This window comes from Phyllobates terribilis, unplaced genomic scaffold, assembly GCF_046119375.1.
Source record: "Phyllobates terribilis strain yellow unplaced genomic scaffold, ASM4611937v1 Scaffold_3__8_contigs__length_932513732, whole genome shotgun sequence".
NCBI lineage: Eukaryota > Metazoa > Chordata > Amphibia > Anura > Dendrobatidae > Phyllobates > Phyllobates terribilis.
The window spans coordinates 668,555,865-668,578,329 of NW_027362763.1; the positions used below are offsets into that span (position 1 = coordinate 668,555,865).

The window sequence follows — 22,465 nt, forward strand, 5'->3', positions numbered from 1 at the left end:
CCGCTCACAGGCAATAACGAACACACAAGGTATTTACAAAAACACTTTATGCCGCAATTTAATTCCACGGGGGCAATGTTAATAGTAGTGGACAACCTCTTTAAACACATCTAATTGTGGAGTATTTTTTATTCCAAAATCTGTTGATTAAAATATACTTTTGTTCGTGGCACAACCCCTTTAAATGTTATTTCAAATGTGATTTTGCGCTTATTCCTCCTTGTTCCTTATGTTCAGGACTCTTTTCCTTTAATAGTCGATGGTCCTTTCCACCAGGGACCCCCCGAGGATGGAGCAGGACAGAGACCACATGGCGGCTCGGATATTAGACCTCACCCTGGAGATAATCTACTGGATCACTGGAGAGGTGAGAGCTTCACATCACATCACTCTGATCTCTAGTAATAAAGCCGGAAATGACGGGAAAGGTGAAGGATTCTCGGCCTCTGTGTAGTGATCGGCGTCTCCCCATACACAGGATCACACAGTAGTGAAGACGTCGTCTGGGGAGTGTGTGACCCCCCGTGTGTCAGGAGGGCGGAGCAGGACCCCCAGTGACATCACCGAGCCTCCACCTCATTCACTGATACATGAGCAGAAGATCCTAGAACTGACCACCAGGATCACTGAGCTGCTGAGCGGAGAGGTGAGCGCTGCCGGGAATGCTGGGACATTATACAATAACGCCGGGGGAGGGGTCTGCTAATGACGGGTCATTGTGTGTGTCAGGTTCCTATAAGGTGTCAGGATGTCACCGTCTATTTCTCCATGGAGGAGTGGGAGTATCTAGAAGGACACAAGGATCTGTACAAGGACGTCATGGTGGAGAATCACCCGTCCATCACATCTCCGGGTAAGAGGAGACCTTCCTGGGTTGTGGAGGAGAGAACAGGTCTGAGAGTCGTCTAGATTCCCCATCATCTGCTCATCACATATAGACAATGTATTCAGACACTGCGGTTATTTCCTATAGATGGATCCAGTCCGAGAAATCCCCCGGAGAGATGTCCCAGTCCTCTATATTCCCAGGATCGGCCAGAAAAGGAGGAAAATGTCCCCCGGGATCATCAGGTAGATGAGATGAGATTTCTGTAAATCTTCTATAGATTGATGTAATGAGGCTTCCTCTGACCTCCTCCGGCCGCCATGGAGTATACACCAGGCAGTCCTAACAATATATACACTGATCAGACATAACAATAAAACCACCTACTTGATATTCTATAGTTTCCCCTCCATGTTACCAAAGCAGCTCTGTCCCATCAGGATATGGAGTCTACAAAGCCTCTGAAGGTTCCTGTGATATCTGACACTAGGATGTTTGCAGTAGATCCTATAAGTCTTGTAGGTTGTGAGATAGTAGCTCCATGGATGATAACTGGTGTTAGCAACTACAGTTACCATAGACACCTTTCTATCATAGCTGCGATGCTCTGCATGTTCTTGCATCTTTCTGTCATAGCTGTGATGCTCTGCATGTTCTGGCATCTTTCTATCATAGCTGCGATGCTCTGCTTGTCCTGACATCTTTCTGTCATAGCTGCGATGCTCTGCATGTTCTGGCATCTTTCTATCATAGCTGTGATGCTCTGCTTGTCCTGACATCTTTCTGTCATAGCTGCGATGCTCTGCATGTCATGACACCTTTTTGTCATAGCCAGCAGTAATGTTTTCATTATTTTCTGTCACAGCAGCTATTACATAAATATATGATAATTAGTGATGAGCGAACGTGCTCTGATAAGTTGTTATCCCAGCATGCTCATGTGTTATCCGAGTATCTCGGGCGTGCTCGGACAATATGTTCGAGTCCCTGCAGCTGAATGTTTTGTGGATGTTAGACAGGGGATTGCCTAACAAACAGGAAATCCCTACATGTGTTGCGGCTGTCTTACAGCCACAAAACATGCAGCCGCAGGGACTCGAACATATTGTCCGAGCACGCCCGAGATACTCGGATAACACCCGAGCATGTTCTCTCATCACTAATATTAATAGCAAGAATTCTAAAAGCGAGCAATACTTCTCTATCTTGGCAGATTGGTTCATGACTAGGGATGAGCGGACCCTTGGAAGTTCAGGTCCGTTGGGTTTGACCGAACTTTAGTCCAAAGTTTGGTTTGGGTACCAGAACTGTACCCGAACACACTCTCACTCACTCTCACTTCTCTCTCCTCTCTTTCCTCTCTCACACACTCTCACTCTCACACTCTCTATCTCACACTCATTTTCCAAACTGTGACACGATCTTCCAGGAGATGTCCATGTTCGGAGTTCAGCACCGTAGTGTGTGGTACAAATGCTGAACTTAACAGTTCGGGTTCGCTCATCTCTATTCATGACTTGAGACAAAATCATTGACCACCAAGGTCACATGCAAAGTTAATTCTCTACAATGGAACAATCAAAGTCTGTTCAACATCTCCAAGGGCAGCTCATATAGAAGAAATGACGTACAAGAACATTAATATGCAAGACGTACAAAGTTTATTATTAATGCAAAGTTTAAAAATGACATACATAGTGAAAAAAAACGGCATAAATACATTGGTAGTAAGCTATAAGAAAAATACCGAGGACTGAAGCAACCACATGGTACAAAGATTGTATTAGGAGTCACTAAATGGAGTGGGTGCAAGCATGGATATGTCAAACATCTATATATATAATCGTCTTATCCCGTCTGTCTCTCCAGGAAATCCCGCGTCGCTCATTGGTCCGGCAGCGGCCAATCAGCGCCGCGGGATTTCTGAAAAAAGATGGCGAGGCGCTCATCTCCCGGCCGGCAACAGCAGAAGGTACCCGACCGCCGGACCCATCTGCAGGACGGAGATGCAGCCGGGAGATGAGCGGCGCGAGGCGCTCATCTCCCGGCCGGTAGCAGCGGAAGGACCGCCGGCGCCGCTGACCTCCATGCAGAAGGAAGGACCGGGGAGCGGCGCTGCTGGTCGGGATACTTCTGCTGCGAGCACCCGCTATGTTCCGGGTTCTCGCAGCGTTACTACCCGCACAGGCAGCGCCGCTCCCCGGTCCTCACCAAGACGATTCGATGGTTGGTCGCGGTCAATCACTGATCTTAGCGCAAAACTTAAACATCGCTGTGCTGATTGGTCGCCGACGCTGCCCACGACCAATCACCGATTTGGGCGCCAAATTCAAATATCGGCCGCGACCAATCAGCACAGCGGTGTTTAAATGTGGAGCCAAGATCGGTGATTGGTCGCGGCCGATATTTAAATTTGGCGCCCAAATCGGTGATTGGTCGCGGGCAGCGTCGGCAACCAATCAGCACAGCGATGTTTAAGTTTTGCGCTAAGATCAGTGATTGACCGCGACCAACCATCGAATCGTCTTGGTGAGGACCGGGGAGCGGCGCTGCCTGTGCGGACTCCAGCCGCGACCAATCAACGAGATTGGCACCAAATTTAAGCAACGCTCTGCTGATTGATCGCGGTCGCTGGCCGAGATCAATCAGCAGTATTGGCGCAAAATTTAAACACCGCTCTGCTGATTGGTCGCGGCCACCATCCGCGGCCAATCAGCGATTTTGGTGCCAAATTTAAACAACGCTCTGCATCGCTCTGCTGATTGGTCGCGGTCGGCGGTCGTGACCAATCAGCAGTATTGGCGCCAAATTTAAAAACCGCTCTGCTGATTGGTCGCGACTAATCAGCGATTTTGGTGCCAAATTTAAACACGCTCTCCAGTTCTCACTAACACGGTTTGCTGATTGGTCGCGGCCGCCGCCCGCGACCAATCTCCGATATTGCCGCCAAATTTAAACACCGCTTTGCTGATTGGCCGCGGTTGCCGAACACGACCAATCAGCGATTTTGGCGCCAAATTTAAACACTGCTCTGCTAATTGCGCCCGGTCGGCCGCATACATATTCTAGAATACCCGATGCGTTAGAATCGGGCCACCATCTAGTATACCATAACCCAGCTGATAGCGTGTGAAATGTCAAAGAGGCTCCAATGAGCCACTAAGGTGCACAGTGCATAACTAAGTGAAAGAAAAAATACATCCATTTAGCATTCAAGGGTAAATAGAGAATTCGTATTACTCACATGTGTATTTGTCTGTGTATCAGTCCAGGTACCGTCACCCCTACGCGCGTTTCGGCGCTGTGCCTTCTTCTGTCACACTGACAAATACACATGTGAGTAATACGAATTCTCTATTTACCCTTGAATGCTAAATGGATGTATTTTTTCTTTCACTTAGTTATGCACTGTGCACCTTAGTGGCTCATTGGAGCCTCTTTGACATTTCACACGTTATCAGCTGGGTTATGGTATATGTTTGACATATCCATGCTTGCACCCACTCCATTTAGTGACTCTTAATACAATCTTTGTACCATGTGGTTGCTTCGGTCCTCGGTATTTTTCTTATAGCTTACTACCAATGTATTTATGCCGTTTTTTTCACTATGTATGTCATTTTTAAACTTTGCATTAATAATAAACTTTGTACGTCTTGCATATTAATGTTCTTGTACGTCTATTCATGACTTGTAGCGATTTTTCACCTTCGCCTGGATATAAGATAAACTAGGATTTCTTTCTTTTCTTTTTACTCATGCCTATAATGTTGGTTTCTTCAGGAAAGTTCTGGTGGAACAACGATTGGACTCAAAGCGCCCACATCAGCATCAGTGAGCGGTAAGAGCCACTTCTATATCTTGTTTCACTATAAATGACTTTATTATTGGGATCAGTGATGGGAAGATCAGAAAAAATGTCACCACAAACAAAAATTCATTATCTGTCCATTATGTGTCCACTTCCCATTTCCCGGGGTATTTCTCCCCCTAGGTCTTGAGTATAAGTATACTTGGCCGACTCACAGAGATTTGGTCTTTCCTCTTCCTTTTAGGGCCTGGTCATAATGGCTGCACATTGGCTATTTTCCCTCATTAATGCCAGCCTGCCCTCTATTGGCCACTCCTGAGCTATGATAGCATTAGGGTTCTTTTTGACTCTCAGTAAGGACTTGGTAGGTTTTACTACATAGCAGTATGAGGGTTTGTTCTTTTCAGAACGAGTTGCAGTTTTAAAGACACTATTCACTTTACCATATAATGTGCTGAAATATTGGGGAAAAAAATTCCAAGTTGGGTGAAATAGTGAAAAGTAACACAATTCCTCCATTGTATTTTGGAGTTTCGTTTTTACGGCATTCATTGTCAGGATCAAGGAAAAACGCTAGGAGAACTTCTTTGACAAAAAATATATAAATCCTGTTAACAAAAATAGGAAATATTTGTTCTTTTTCCAGGTGAAGACAAGACGAGAGCTTCCAATGGACATCAGCATTTATCTCCTTATGAAGTAGAAGATAACAATACCACACAAGCTAATTTAGTGATTCCAAATGTATCTGCAGTCCATCACAGTAGAGATCTGTCCCAAAATGATGTTGGTCACAAAAAACCTTCATCTCATCAAAAATCATTGATGGGTGTAACAGGAAGCAGGCAGGGGGAGATATTTCCACATGGAAAACATTTTAAGAAGAAATCCAAACTTTCTTCACCTGAGACAGTTCACAAAGATATAGGGAAATTTCCGTGTTACGAATGTGGGAACATTTTTTATCACAAATCTAGTTTTGTTAAACATCAGAAAAATCACTCGGGGGAAAAGCCGTATTCATGTCCTGATTGTGCAAAATGCTTTAGTGATGAATCAACTCTTGAGAGACATCTAAGAACTCACACAGGAGAGAAGCCATTTCCATGTTCAGAATGTGGGAAATATTTTAGTTACAAATCAAACCTTGCTGCACATCTAAGAACTCACACAGGAGAGAAGCCGTTTCCATGTTCAGAATGTGGGAAACATTTTAAACGGAAATCGGTTCTGTTTATGCATCAGAGAATTCACACAGGGGAGAAGCCATTTTCATGTTCTGAATGTGGAAAATATTTTAGACACCAATCAAACCTTGCTGAACATCTAAGAACTCACACAGGGGAGAAGCCGTTTCCATGTTCAGAATGTGGGAAACATTTTAACAGGAAATCGGTTCTTTTTATGCATCAGAGAATTCACACAGGGGAGAAGCCATTTTCATGTTCTGAATGTGGAAAATATTTTGGACGCCAATCAAACCTTGCTGCACATCTAAGAACTCACACAGGGGAGAAACCATTTTCCTGTTCAGAATGTGGGAAATGCTTCAGCTACAGATCACATCTCGTTGCACATCAGAAGGCCCACATAGGGGAGAAAGGGAAGAAGCCATTTCCATGTTCTCAATGTGGGAAATATTTCAGAGACAAATATGGTCTTGGTAGACATAACCGTATAACTCACGGAGGGGAGAAGTCCTTTTCATGTACTGAATGTGGAAAGTGTTTTAGTTACAAATTCAATCTTGTGGAACATCTAAGAACTCACACAGGGGAGAAGCCACACTCCTGTCAAGAATGTGGGAAATGTTTTGTCCACAAATCTGGTCTAGTTAAACATCAACAGAGAGCTCACACAAGGGAGAAGCCACTCTCATGTTTTGAATGTGGAAAATATTTTAGACGCAAATCATACCTTATTGCACATCGAAGAACTCACACAATGGAGAAGCCATTTTCATGTTTAGAATGTGGAAAATGTTTTGCTTATACATCAAGTCTTGTTAACCATCAGAAAATTCACACAGGTGAGAATCCATTTTCATGTTCAGAATGTGGGAAAAGTTTTTCCCGAAAATCAAATCTTGTTAGACATCAGAGAACTCACAAACAGGAGAAGTCAATATAGTGTTCAGGTTCTATGAAATATTTCATGTGTGAAGCTTCACTGTGGGATCGGCTGCTTAACTACACCTTCTACCTAGCTACCGTACCTTCCAAAATTACTTTCTAAAAAGAATGGTACAGGCAAGTGTCTCAAGAGGACCTGTGCTCTTATGACATTTTGATCATGTAGACTCTACAGTTCGGAGCGGAGCATCATTGATTTGCTCGCAAAGGAGATTGATTTTCTTCATCATTTTATGTCTTGTAAGCTTCAACCAAAGAAGAAAACTGAAAAGAAGATATAAGAGCAGAGAAAAGCAAGTGTGTCAACATTTGGCCTCATTCACACTTCAGGTTGGAAATAAGAACAAGACTGATTTCACAATAAGACAGAGACTGAGCAGGCTTTATTACCCTACACCGGAGACTCAGTCTCTGATCCTTCATTTCCATTTTTTTAAGTCCCTTTCCTTTGTCGTATTAGTTGCTGTTTTGACACCAAATTCATCAAAATGGCGCATTCAATTCATGAATTTTGTGCAAAGTAAAAAATGTGACTTTTTCAAAAGGCACAAAAATTGGGACAATAGTTTGGCATGCTGAAAAATACATTCTAAAGTAGATATCGTTTCCTTACAGGAAACAAAATTCATAGATCCTAGACATCCCAAATTCCAACACCAATGCTTCCCACAGATTTATGAATCCTTAAATGCGAAGAAAAAAGCAGATGTTGCAACTTTAATGAAAAGCACTATTCCTTTTCATTTATAGAGGAATTTAAAGATACACAAGGGAGGTACCATATTTTGATTTGCCAAATAAACTCACAATTCTGTAATATTGTAAATTTATATGCCCCCAATAGAGGCCATACAATATTTCTTGATAAATTATTAAAAAAATGTACTGTCAATTAAAAAAGTAGAGTTAATCTTACTCGGTGATTTTAATATAGTCCCAGATCCTTACTTAGATTCGTCATCAAATAATCGCCATTTATCTGCTTCTCTAAACAATTGGATTTATAGAAATGAATTATTTGATGTCTTTAGGTGTTTGAACACTTCCACCCATTTTTCTGATGCTCATCATTCAGCATCAAGAATTGATTTGATAATTACTGATGTATTTACGTTATCAAAATTTAATAAAGTTACAATCAGAGACAAATCAATTTCAGATCATTCTCCGGTTGTAGGAATAAATATTTCTTGGTACGCCAATTAAAAATGATTTTTTATGGAAGTGCAATTCTTTTTTTGCTGCAACATCCCAAATATAAGTTAGAGATTGAAATGGCCTTAAAAAATTATTTTTTAGAAAATTGTTCTGATTCTGTTAATCCCTTTGTTTGTTGGAACGCACATAAGGCGTATATGAGAGGCATTTTAATGCAAGTTTCCTCGAGAAATAAAAAAGAAAGTAGATTAAAAGTAATGAAAATCCAGACTCAAATTAAAGATAAAGAACAACAACAAATTACTCTTCCTTATCCATCAAATATAATTCATCAAGACATTCTTAGGTTGAGACAAGCTCTTAAAACAGAAATCTTTTCTACTTATGATAACATGATTAAAAATACTAAATTTAAATGCTATTCCGCAATTAATAAGCCTACGAGGTTTATGATGAATCGCATCAAACAAAAAAGATCTCATAATAGAATAGATAGAATTATCTCAGATGATGGTACTCTCCTCTCACACCCTAAGGATATAGCAAATGCGTTTGCTAAATTTTATCATAACCTCTATAACATTGATGGTCAACCCTCATTTATACAACCTGAAATAAATACTATAAGGAAATTTCTAGACTCTATTAATCTCCCAAAAATCAATTCAGAAGACTTATCCACTTTTAACGCTCCGTTTTTACCTAAAGAAATTGAAAATATTATACAAAATTTAAAATCTTTTAAATCCACAGGTCCGGATGGTTTTAGTAGTGAATATTATAAAACTTTTAATGAGATTTTAACCCCACATTTATCTCAAATGTTTAATTTGGCTTCCCATCAAGGTTTTTTCCCTAAAGAAATGCTGGAAGCAACTATAATATTAATTCCAAAACCTAATTGTGATCTTGATAGAGTTAAAAATTATAGTCCCATATCACTAATTAATTCTGATATTAAAATTTACTCAAAATTAATAGCTAATAGATTAAGTGAAATAATCTCCTATTTAGAAAATAATGACCAAATTGGTTTTGTCAAGGGCAGACAATCCACGGATGGAATAAGAAGGGTTATTAATACTATAAAGTTTATTAATGCCTCTAAAATACCTTCCATCCTAGTAACCCTAGACGTGGAAAAAGCCTTTGACAGGCTAAATTGGGATTTTTTAAGACGAACCATATTAAAATTTGGCTTTGATAATCAATTTTTATCCTATATTAGCGCTTTATACACAAGTCCCTGTGCAAAGATCTATATAAATAATCATTTATCTGGTTCTTTTCAAATTTCTAATGGCACTAGGCAAGGCTGTCCCCTCTCTCCCCTTCTTTTTATTTTGGCCATTGAACCTTTAGCGCAAAAAAGTAGAGAACATTATCAGATAACTGGAATATCTACCCCTTCCCGTCATTTTAAAGTGAGTTTATTCGCAGATGATCTTTTACTGTCCCTTACAGATCCCTTAAATTCTATTAAAGAATTAATTAATATATTACACCAATTCTCAGATATCTCTTATTTTAAAATAAATAATAACGGGGGGGCATGGCCAGGACCTCAATGTGAGAAGAAGTGTGTGTGAGGAGCTCCTGCTGAGCTGAACACAGTAGAGGCATAGAAGAGGCAGAGTGCCGGCATTTTCACCTCAATTACAGCACACATGGGGCCATGACGTGCTAGGACACCGGCATCCACTCCAGGGCCAGTGATAGCGACCGCACTGGACACCTTTCTTCAGAAGGACTCAGCACCTCATGGTGTCCCGGAGCCAGCTTGGCTGGAGCAGACCGGGCTGCAGCGGCCTCAGACAGATCACAGAGGTGAGGGGAGTGGGAACCAATCTCAGCTTGTGGCCCCTGCTGATGTGGATTTGCAGGGGCACATAACAGCAAAAAGCCGAGGCAGAGCTGTGAGAGTAGTCTCCTCTGCAAATAAGACTGTTACAGCTCACACGAGGTGCACATCAGAGCCCGCCTCCCCCTCCTCCCCACAGACAATTGCACAGATAACAGCATGTGCTGCTGATCATCCCCAGCCCCCATCAGAAGACGGAGAGGCAGCCGGGGAGACTGAGGGAGAGGGGAATATTTTCACTGTCCATGGTAAAGGGGGTGGAGACTTGTCCTCTTCCCCTGGCTGTACTGAGGATGAATGGGGGATTGGGAGCCTGCATCCCTGTGCCCCTGCATGGCAGAGTTACCTAGAGCATTTACCCTCCAAGACAGACTTCAAAAACCTTATAAAGGAAGTCAAGGATACCTGCAGGTCAGAGATTGCTTGTGTGAGACAAGACCTGAGGCACTGAGCAAATCGTATAGAAATACTGGAGGATGATCATAATACTACTAGAGCTCATGTAACCAAACTACAACAAGTGACCACCCAGCAAAAATGAAGCAGGATATGCATGCCCACATTGAAGATCTTGATAATAGGGGAAGAAGGAGCAATATACGAGTGAGGGGTCTCCCCGAGTCAGAGGGGGTGGAGGATCTCAGAGCTATACTTCAGGAGATCTTTAACTCTATCCTGGGTGATAGTCAGCCTGCCTCGATCAAATTTGATAGGGCTCACAGAGCCTTGAAGCCAAAGGGTACTACAGCATTTCCGAGGGATGTAATATGCTGCTTGCATGACTTTGAGCTGAAAGAAAAGAAAATGGCCAAGGCACGGGCCCAGAAAGCCATAAAGTATAGGGGGGCGGACATCCAGCTCTTCCCGGACCTGTCTAGAATTACCCTGCAGAAGAGAAAGCATCTTAAACCTCTGCTCAGCATGCTCCTGGATAAGAAGATTCCCTACAGGTAGGGCTTCCCCTTTGCTTTAATGGCTCGCAGGGATGGGGTGTCGGCAGTGCTCCGTTCTATGGGGGATTTGGCCAAGTTTTGTGGGGACCTCCATCTAACAGCACCGAATATTCCGGAATGGGACTATCTTCTCCCCCTGGAGGCCCCACCTCCCGTATGGCAAAAGGTGGGGAGGCGGGGCAAAGAGGGAACGACACCTCGCAGGCCTGGAGAGCAGGGCCCGCCCTCCGGAGTGCATGAGAATATCTATGGTTGACTGTAAAACCTGGAGCATAAGCGGCTTCGCTTGAGGGTTTACTTTTTGTCTTTATCGCTCTTTTTCACTTACAAGCCGGTACTCGACGTCAAGTTCTGAAATACTTATGTTTGATATTTTTCTATGCCTTAAATGAATGAATATTTTAAAGTGTCACTTTGACAACCTGTTTATAAATGCTCAGTGGGGTTCCTTGGGTTTTGGGACAAGGATTTTGGTTATTGTTTTTCTTCTCACAGGAAGGTTTTTTTTTCCCTTTTTCTGGACTCCCTCCAATATATTTTTCCAAAGGGTTGTTGGACAGCAAGAACATTGTGATTTCCCTTAACTGCATAGTACGTTTTTAAAACTTAGTGGGCTCACCTTGTGCCACAGTAACAACCCTTCTCCAAGAGTTAAGGCCCCGTCACACTAAGCGATGCAGCAGCGATCCCGACAACGATACGACCTGTCAGGGATCGTTGCTGCATCGCTAATACATCGCTGGTGAGCTGTCAAACAGGCAGGCTCACCAGCGATGAGGGGAGCAGCGACATCATGGAAAGAATCGTTCCACGATGTCCTGCTCCCGTTACCAGCCTGCTGCTGAAGCAGGAGCAGGCTGGTAACTATGGTAAATATCGGGTTACTAAGTGCGCGTGTGCCCCTAGTAACCCGCTGTTTACCATAGATACCACTCTGCTACGGTGCGCTGGAGCCTCCGCGCACCGTAGCAGAGTGGTATCTATGGTAAACAGCGGTTTACTAAGTGCGCGCGTGCCCCTAGTAACCCGATATTTACCATGGTTACCAGCCAGATCGTTGGTCCCGCTGGTCACACACAGCGATGTGTGCTGGCCAGCGGGAGGCCAACGACCAAAAAATGGTCCAGGACACTTTGCAACGATCAGCGACCTCACAGCAGGGGCCTGATCGTTGCAAAGTGTCACACATAGCGACATCGCTGGTGAGGTCGCTGGTGAGTCACCAAAACCGTGACACAGCAGCGATCTCGCTAGCGATATCGCTTAGTGTGACGGGGCCTTTACTCTTGGGAAAATTGTTCTGATCTGTTTTGATATTTGTACATGTTTTCTCTTTATGTTGGTTTGCTTCAGTCTGTGTCTCCCCCACATCCCACTGTCTTTCCCCTCCCTCCTTTTTACCTTTTCTTTTCCTTATCAAGAGAGCAGGGGTCATTCATGAAGCTCCATGGCAGGTCATTATGGGGCTGGAGGCTGCAACGATTGTCAGTGAGTATGATTATAAGCAGTAGTTCACCTTTTCTCACTAGCAATGGTTAAGTTGATCACTTTGAATGTAAAGGGGCTTAATTCCCCTAGAAAAAGAGGGCTCACACTGCAGGAGTTGAAGGCTCAGAGCGCGGACATTGCCTTTTTACAGGAGACCCATTATGACCGGAGTGGGACGTTTAGATTTGCGGCCCATCTTTGCCCTTCTGCCCACTCTGCCTATAATAATAATAAAAAGGGTGGAGTGGCCATAGTTATATCATCTTTATGTCCAATTCAAATCTCTAAATCTCATGAGGACCAAGCAGGTAGATTCTTGATACTCGAGGGCTTTTTTCAGGGCAAAGCAATAATATTGTGCAACATTTACGCCCCAAATTCGAGCCAAATACCCTTTATTCGCAAGGTTCTAACTAGCCTTCGACGGCTGCAGCCTGGGGCATTGTTGGTGGGGGGGGGACTTTAATATCCCGTTCTCAGAAATAAATGATAGGCTTGCTTTGAGGGGGAACCCACCATCTGCTGGTTCGTCCCGATTATCATTGGAATTTAGAAAATTGATCCGGGCAAATTCCCTTTTTGATATGTGGAGAATAGATCATCCCAAAGAAAAAGCTTACACTTTTTATTCAAATCCGCATCAGACTCATACCAGAATCGATTACTTTTTTGCTAATATTGTCACACTTAGAATGCTAGAGAATGTGGAGGTGGGGTCCATAACATGGTCGGATCATGCGCCGGTAATATTAAATTTAAAGTTGGGTCTCAGTTCCTCCAGAGTCTGTCACTGGCGACTGAATGAATTTCTGGTAAAGGATCCCTGTATTCAAAAATCTTTATCAAATCATTTAACCCAGTATTTTGAACTAAATTTGGGATCTGTGCCCTCCCTTCCTATTTTGTGGGAAGCGCATAAGGCGGTAATAAGAGGGTGTTGTATTGCAGAGGGAGCGAGGCTTAAAAAAAATTCAACTTTTCTCGAATCTTAATTCTCAGTTTCGCCTTCTGGAACGTAGATTTGCCTCTTCTCCGTCGACTGGGACTCTGAGGAAGCTGTTGGCCACTAGGGACAAATTGAAGGATCTCTCCATCCGTAAAGTGGAGAAGATGCTTGTATTTTCAAAAAAGAGATATTATGAAAAAGGGAACAAGGCCCATACCCTGTTGGCTAGGCAATTGCAGGATCGCTCTGTGGCCGCGGCTCCTCAGGCTCTTAGAGACGATGAGGGAACTACCCACTATGACCCGGGGGAATTGTCAAATATCTTTTATAAATTTTATAAGAAATTATATAATCTTCAGGACCCACTGGCAGGCAATCCAGAATATAGGCGATCAGAGATAGACAGCTTTTTTCGGAGGATTAGTTTGCCAGTTCTTTCCACGGAGGCACAAGAGTCCGTTAACAAACAGATCACTCTTGAGGAATTAACTGACATTTTGAAAGATTTGCCCCTAGGTAAGTCACCAGGCCCGGACGGTTTGACCTATCTATATTATAAAACTTTTGCGGATATACTACTCCCCTATATAGTTGACCTTTTTAACTCCTTCCTGACAGGAACCCCGATTCCTAGCTCGCTGTCTCATTCATATTTGGTGTTAATTCACAAGCTGGTAGAGATCCCCTTGACTGCGCCAACTATGGGCCCATAGCCCTCTTGAACTCGGATTTAAAAATATTTACCTGTCTCCTTGCAAATAGACTGAATGTCTGGCTTCCGCACATGATTCATAAGGATCAGGTGGGGTTTGTGCCCTTCAGGCAGGGAGGAGACAACACAAGGAGGGCTGTGGACCTGGTGGATGTGGTCAATAGGAATAAGTCTCGGGCGCTGCTCCTCAGTCTTGATGCGGAAAAGGCTTTTGATCGCCTTAATTGGCCCTTTATGTTTGAGACAGTGAAGACTTTTGGGATATCGGGTGCTTTTCTAACAGCACTAAAGGCCCTTTATTCTTCTCCCACGGCGTCAATTAAACTTTCCCATTGTGTATCACCCAGTTTCTCTATAGCAAATGGTACAAGGCAAGGCTGTCCTTTATCCCCACTCTTGTTCGCCATGTGTATCGAGCCTCTAGCGGCAGCAATAAGAGTCAATCCTGACATATCGGGGGTGGAGGTAAGGGGTAAAGTATTTAAAATTTCCCTATTTGCAGACGATGTGCTACTGACCCTCACGAATCTGCATATCATCCTCCCTAATCTTAAAGTGACACTTTGGGAATATGGCATGATCTCAGGATATAAGATTAATTCTAAAAAAAAACAGAGGCACTTCCACTAAACCTTCCCCATGAAGAATTAGATCATCTTAAGCTGAATTACAAATTCCGGTGGAAGTCAGAGAGTATAAAATATCTGGGGATTAACATAACGTCAGACTATGTGACCCTGTTTGCTTATAATTTTCCGCCCCTTTTTAAAGAATTGAAGGGTCTTATGGTCAAGTAGGCCAATCTTCATATCTCATTTTTGGGGCGTATATCGGCGGTGAAAATGTCCCTTATTCCTAAACTCAACTACTATTTTGAAACTCTGCCTGTTGGGTTCCTATGGGGTAGTTGAGGGCTCTCCAATCCTGTATAATGAAGTTTATATGGAATAATGGGAGGCATAGAATCTCCAAGCAGGTACTGATCTCGGGGAGGGAGCAGGGGGGGTTATCGGTCCCGGATGTGGTTAAATACTATTGGGCGGCTCACTTGAGAAGGATTCCCTCGTGGTCATCCCTTTGGGCATATAATAAGTGGACAGAAATTGAAAAATTATGGATAGCCCCAGTTCATCCGAATTCACTACTATGGTCTGAGAAATCTGTTAAACTCCAAACCACTTTACTGGGCCCTATGCAATTCACTAGAGACATAAGGGACACCTGTAGGAGGAGATTTTATCTTTCTTCTAAACACTCCCCGATGATATCGTTTGTCTTTCAGCCTTTGCTCCCTCAGAGCCAAGAATCATCGATGGCTCATTCCTGGATCAACGCGGGATTGTTTAGATTTGCGGATATAGTGGACAGAAACACCTTAGTAATACATCAGTTTGATTATTTAAAAGAAAGTTTTAACATCACTAACCGGGAATTCTATCAGTACATACAGATTCAGTATTTTGCAAGATCCCTGTTTGGCTCATATAAAGTGTCCATCCCCACTGAGTTTGAGAGGCTGTGCAGGAGAGGTCCCTCTACCAAGGGGTTGATCTCGGATATATATAAAATAAACAATTCACCGGTGGGTGGACCCATCTTCCAGCACCCTTATATGTCTAAGTGGGAGGGATTCTTGGGAAGGAGGCTTTCCCCTCAGACATGGCAGACAATATGGTCTAAAGCAGCTAAGACATCAATCTGTACCCTATACAAGGAGAACCAATCTAAAATTTTAATGCATTGGTACCACACGCCGGATGTCCTGAATAAAATGAACCCGCAGGTCCCGAGTATGTGCTGGAGATGTGGATCATCTGTCGGCACTCTGACACATGTTTTCTGGTCCTGCAGCAAAATAGTTCCCTTTTGGGAAACAATTAGAAAACTGGTTCAGGAGGTGCTATTTACAGAGATTTCTCTGGAGCCCTCTGTTTTCCTTCTCAATGTGACCCCTGGGGGAATGGGTAGACATTCTTCCAAATTGCTCCTCCACTTGTTGACAGCAGCGAGATGCATGATTGCTCTTTGCTGGAAAAGGGACTCACCACCCTCTAGACAAGAGTACTACGCTAGGGTCTGTGATGTGAGGCGGATGGAGTCCTTGACTGCAAGTCTTAATGCAAAGATGGACCTGTTCGAGACAGTATGGGCCCCATGGGACTACTATTGGGTGCAGCGTAGTGAATGATCAACTGCTTCTTGATCTTTTGTCTATATCGTTCTTCCTTTCCCTTCTCTCTGTGTTGTCTTTTTTTTTTTTTTCTTTTTTTTTCTTTGTGTTTCATGGACTGTTATTTAAAATGGATGTCATATCAGATATTTGAGTTTGAAAGCTTTAAAGTGATCTCTAATGGGCCGGCCTGTTGGAGGCCTAAGTGTTTTCTCTGATATGAAAATGTGAATGACTTTTCTGTGTTCTATGTTTGCTAAAATATGTGAAAAATTTTAATAAAAATTACAGTTATAAAAAAAAAAAAAATAATAACAAATCCAAAATACTTTACTTGAACATTAAAAAAGAGTTAGCAGACGAAATAGAAAATATATCATCTTTTTGTAAAGCCGATAGAGATTTTATCTATTTAGGTATTACTATTACAATTTTTTTTTTATAATATTATTACATCTAATTGTCAACAATTAAATAAAGTTGTAATTAAAGATTTGAATTCTTTCCGTAACATTGAACTTTCATGGATAGGGAGGAATTTAGTAGTCAAAACTATTATTCTTCCTAAAATATTATATATGTTCAGATTTTTCCCTCTTTTAACCGCTTCCCGACCGCCCACTGTAGATAAACGTCCGCGCTGCCTGGGCTCTGTGCAGCGCGGACATTTAAAAACGGTGGGTGGTCCCGCAGCGCTCAGGACCCCCAGGGTCCTGCAAGCTCTGCGGGAGCAGTGCAGAGCGATAGCTCTGACAGGGAACATCATTGGGACCTGATTGGATCAGGTCCCAGTGATGTTAACCCTTTGCTGTCTTCTATATGCCGCGATCTATAGTGATCGCGGCATATAGAAGACAGCAGGAGGAGAGGGGGTCGTATACTTACCTCTCCGAAGACCCCTGATACCTTCCAGGACCTGACGTTGCTATGGCAGCTGGAGGTCACATGGTCACATGACCACCTCCAGATCTGCCATATATGGTGTCCTGCCAGGGTCAGCCTGCAGCTGAAGCCTGGCAGGAGACTCTGACTGTGAAACAGTCAGCGAAGATCTCATGTAATGTAATACATGTCTATTGCATTACATTACATGAGATCAGTGATCAGAAAAATAAAAATTAATGTCCCATACAGGGACTAAGTAAAAATGTAAAAAAAATGTTTTGAAACTGTTAAAAAAAAATTACAAAATAAATAAATAAAATATTAAACCGATAAATCCGTATATTTATGCAAAAATAAAAAAAGTACACATATTTGGTATCGCCGCGTCTGAAACAACCCGAGCTATAAAACTGTCAAACTAATTAACTCCTTCTGTGCACACCGTAATAAAAATAAATAAAAAACGGAGCAAAAAACTATGCTTTTTCCTCATATCGCCAAATAAAAAGTGGAAAAAAATGCGATCAAAAAGCAAAATGGAAATAAAAATGGTACCGCTGAAAACGTCATCTTGTTCCGCAAAAAATCAAGCCACCATACAGCTCCATCAGCCGAAAAATAAAAAAAGTTATACCTCTCAGAATAAAGCAATGCAAAAAAAATATTTTTTCTATAAAATTGTTTTATTGTGTAAAAGCGCCAAAACATAAAAAAATATACAGTAAGTGTAGTATCGCTGTAAACATACTGACCCGAAGAATAACGCTGCCTGATCACTTTTACCACTCGCAGAACGGCATAAAAAAACCCTCAAAAAACAATTCCTGAATTGTTGGTTTTTGTTAATTTTACCTCCCAAAAAACGGAATAGAAAGTGATCAAAAAATGTCACGTACCCAAAAATGGTACCAATAAAAATGTCAACTCGTCCCGCAAAAAACATGACTCCACATGACTCTGTAGGCCGAAATATGGAAAAATTATAGCTCTCAAAATATGGCACTGCAAAAACTAGATTTTGCAAAAAAAAGCGTCTCTTAGTGTGTGACACCTGTCAGTCATACAAACCCGATATAAATCTGGTATCTCTGTAATCGCTCCGACCCGAAGAATAAAGTAATCTCATCACTTATACCGCACGAGGAACGGCGTAAAAAATAAATAAAACCAATTCTTCACCTGCTACTGATTTGTTTATTATGTCTCCCAATGTGCTCACCACACATCTAGATAAGTTCCCTAAGGGGTCTAGTTTACAAAATGGTGTCACTTGTGGGGGGTTTCCACTGTTTAGGCACATTAGGGGCTCCCCAAATGCGACATGGCGTCCTCTAATTATTCAAACAAATTTTACATTCAAAAAGTCAAATGGCGCTCCTTCCCTTCCGAACCCTGCAGTGTACCCAAATAGTGGTTTTCCCCCACATATGGGGTATCGGCATACTCAGGAGAAATTGCACAGCAAATTTAATGGTGCAATATCTCCTGTTACCCTTATGATAATGCAAAATTAGGGGATGAAAAACATTTTTTGTGGGAAAAATGTGAAAATTTTATTTTTACGGCTCAATATTATAAACTTCTGTGATGCACCTGGGGGTGCAAGGTGCTCACCACACATCTAGATAAGTTCCCTAAGGGGTCTAGTTTCCAAAATGGTGTCACTTGTGGGGGGTTTCCACTGTTTAGGCACATCAGGGGCTCTCCAAATGCAACATGGCGTCCTCTAATTATTCAAGCAAATTTTACATTCAAAAAGTCAAATGGCGCTCCTTCCCTTCCAAACCCTGCTGTGCGCCCAAACAGTGTTTTTCCGTCACATATGGGGTATCAGCGCGCTCAAGAGAAATTGCACAAAAAATTTTGGGGTCCATTTTTTCCTGTTACCCCTGCGAAAATAAAAAAAATTGGGTCTAAAGTAACATTTTTGTGAAAAAAGTTAAATGTTAATTTTTTTCTTCCACATTCCAAAAATTCCTGTGAAGCACCTAAAGGGTTAATAAAGTTCTTGAATGTGGTTTTGAGCACCTTGAGGGGTGCAGTTTTTAGAATGGTGTCACTTTTGGGTATTTTCTGTCATAAAGACCCCTCAAAGTAACTTCAAATATGATGTGGTCCCTAAAAAAATTTTTTTTGTAAATTTTGTTGTAAAAATGAGAAATCGCTGGTCAACTTTTAACCCTTATAGTTTCCTAACAAAAAAAAATGTTGGTTCCAAAATTGTGCTGATGTAAAGTAGACATGTGGGAAATGTTATTTATTAACTATTTTGTGTGAAATATCTCTCTGATTTAAAAGCATGAAAATTCAAAGTTTGAAAATTGCAAAATTTTCAAAATTTTCGCCAAATTTCCGATTTTTTCACAAATAAACGCAAGTGATATCGAAGAAATATTACCACTATCATGAAGTACAATATGTCACGAAAAAACATTCTCAGAATCAGCGGGATCCGTTGAAGCATTCCAGAGTAATTACCTCATAAAGTGACAGTGGTCAGAATTAAAAAATTTGGCCCGGTCACAAAGGCAAAAACAGGCTCTGGCACGAAGTGGTTAAAGTCCATGGCACTGTGGCTAACCTCCCTAGATGTGGACGGAAAAGAAAAATTGATGAGAGATTTCAACGCAAGATTGTGCGGATGGTGGATAAAGAACCTCGACTAACATCCAAACAAGTTCAAGCTGCCCTGCAGTCCGAGGGTACAACAGTGTCAACCCGTACTATCTGTCGGCGTCTGAATGAAAAGGGACTGTATGGTAGGATACCCAGGAAGACCCCACTTCTTACCCCGAGACAAAAAAGCCAGGCTGGAGTTTGCCAAAACTTACCTGAGAAAGCCTAAAACGTTTTGGAAGAATGTTCTCTGGTCAGATGAGACAAAAGTAGAGCTTTTTGGGAAAAAGCATCAACATAGAGTGTACAGGAAAAAAAAAGAGGCATTTAAAGAAAAGAACACGGTCCCTACAGTCAAACATGGCGGAGGTTCCCTGATGTTTTGGGGTTGCTTTGCTGCCTCTGGCACTGGACTGCTTGACCGTGTGCATGGCATTATGAAGTCTGAAGACTACCAACAAATTTTGCAGCATAATGTAGGGCCCAGTTTGAGAAAGCTGGGTCTCCCTCAGAGGTCATGGGTCTTCCAGCAGGACAATGACCCAAAACACACTTCCAAAAGCACTATAAAATGGTTTGAGAGAAAGCACTGGAGACTTCTAAGGTGGCCAGCAATGAGTCCAGACCTGAATCCCATAGAACTCCTGTGGAGAGATCTCAAAATGGCAGTTTGGAGAAGGCACCCTTCAAATATCAGGGACCTGGAGCAGTTTGCCTAAGAAGAATGGTCTACAATTCCAGCAGAGCATTGTAAGAAACTCATTGATGGTTACCGGAAGCGGTTGTTCGCAGTTATTTTGGCTAAAGGTTGTGCTACCAAGTATTAGGCTGAGGGTGCCAATACTTTTGTCTGGCCCATTTTTGGAATTTTGTATGAAATGATCAATGATTTGATTTTTGCTTCATTCTCTTTTGTGTTTTTTCTTTGCAAGCAAATTAAATGAAGATAATAAGACCAAAGAATTTGTGATTGCAATAATTTTCAGGAAGAAACTGAATATTATCAGACAGAATTGCAGGGGTGCCAATACTTTTGGCCACCACTGTATGAGGGCCCCATAGGTTGATTGATTTGGTTGTTGATTGAGGGGGCTATGTGGGGGCTCATATTGTATCTAGGAGGCTATGTAGGGGCTCATATTGTATGTAGGGGACTATGTAGGTGCTTTTAGCTCACTTCATGGGATCTGGGAATGTAAAATTGTCCTTTACTGGCTATTGGGACATTGTGTTTCAGTATGCAACATGGAAATGTCATTTTCCAGTGTACTTGAAAAGACATGATAGAGTCAGGGAGCCAATAAAGGGATACATCTAAAAGAGGGAGGACAATTTCATTTTTTATGTTTTTTTTCTTATTTGTTTATATTTTTTAAAACTTTTTTTTTATAAGTGACACGAACCATCGCTTGTTCTATATAATACAATACAACTATAGAGCAGTATATTCAGTGCTCAGCACAAATGAGTACACCTCGTTTGAAAAGCAAGATAGTAATATCTTAACCCCTTCACCACCTTGCAATTTTCCAATTTTGTGTTTTTTTGCTCCCCTTCTTCCCAGAGCCATAACTTTTTTATTTTTCCATCAATATAGGCTTGTTTTTTTTTGCAGGACAAGTTGTACTTTTGAACGGCACTATTGATTTTACCATATAGTGTACTGGAAAACCGGAAAAACATTCAAAGTGTTCAAAGTGCGGTTAAATTGCAAAAAAAAGTTCAATTCCACAATTTTTTTTTTTTTTCTTTATTTACCATATTCACTAAATGCTAAAATTGACCAGGTTATATGATTCTCCAGGTCAGTATGAGTACGCAGATTCCAAACATGTATAGGTAATTTTTTCTTTAAGGGGTGAAAAAAAATTCCAAAGTTTGTAAGAAAAAATTGGCACTATTTTCCGAGACCCGAAGCGTCTCCATTTGTGAGGACTTATTTTTTGGAGCCAAAAAAATCTTTAGATTTTGATAGATCGGACATTTCTGAACTCAGAGATACTAACCGTGTATTTTTTATTTTTTTTATTGTTTTATTTTGAACGGGGCAAAAGGGGGCTGATTTGAAATTTTAGAATTTTTACAACATTTTTTTTTTAACTTTTTACTTGCTTCAATAGTCCCTTGAAGCAAGTAAAAAGCAAGGGAAGCTGTGAACATCCGATCGGTTGTGCTGCACATAGCAGGGCTCCAGCCCTGTAGCAGAAATCATCATCTCTTATGAACGCCGGACACGGGCCAGCATTCATACGAGATCTGCAGCAGACCTCCGGCTATCATGACAGCCCATCGGCGCCCCGCGATCACGTGACATGGGCGCCGATGGGTGTGTTTTGTGACGTGCTTCCGCAGGGTGTAAGTTAAATGTCGCTTTCAGAGATTTAACATTTTAACAGCTGCTGGTGGATGACAATTCCACCCGCAGCTGTTAGAGGCACATGCCAGCTGATTTAATCAGCTGTCATGTGCCGCGAAAGAAGCAGGCTCCGGCGCATCGGAGTCTACCTTGGACGTACGTATACGTCCAAGGTCGTAAAGGGGTTAACCCCTTAAGCCCCGCGGGTGGTTTGCACGTTAATGACCGGGCCAATTTTTACAATTCTGACCACTGTCACTTTATGAGGTAATTACTCTCGAACGCTTCAACGGATCCCCCTGATTCTGAGATTGTTTTTTCGTGACATATTGTACTTCATGATTGTGGAAAAATTTCTTCGATATCACTTGCGTTTATTTGTGAAAAAAACGGAAATTTGGCGAAAATTTTGAAAATTTTGCAATTTTCAAAATTTGAATTTTTAAGCCCTGAAATCAGAGCGATATGTCACACAAAAGAGTTAATAAATAACATTTACCACATGTCTACTTTACATCAGCACAATTTTGGAACCAAAATTTTTTTTTGTT

At 41.9% G+C, this 22,465-nt stretch overlaps 1 protein-coding gene across 1 annotated transcript in view; it reads left to right on the forward strand.

Moving 5' to 3' along the window:
• The first annotated feature begins 482 nt into the window (after positions 1-482).
• Positions 483-22,465, forward strand: part of LOC141258598 (uncharacterized) — an 81,196-nt gene continuing 59,213 nt past the window's right edge. Inside the window, exons 1-11 of the mRNA XM_073673566.1 lie at positions 483-646; positions 730-853; positions 974-1,071; positions 4,610-4,667; positions 5,284-6,757; positions 7,015-7,099; positions 13,229-13,691; positions 13,794-13,849; positions 14,002-14,133; positions 15,170-15,327; positions 15,739-15,832. Of these exons, the coding sequence (XP_073529667.1) occupies positions 769-853; positions 974-1,071; positions 4,610-4,667; positions 5,284-6,757; positions 7,015-7,099; positions 13,229-13,691; positions 13,794-13,849; positions 14,002-14,133; positions 15,170-15,327; positions 15,739-15,832 (2,703 nt within the window). The 5' untranslated portion in view covers positions 483-646; positions 730-768. The remainder of the gene's footprint in view (positions 647-729; positions 854-973; positions 1,072-4,609; positions 4,668-5,283; positions 6,758-7,014; positions 7,100-13,228; positions 13,692-13,793; positions 13,850-14,001; positions 14,134-15,169; positions 15,328-15,738; positions 15,833-22,465) is intronic.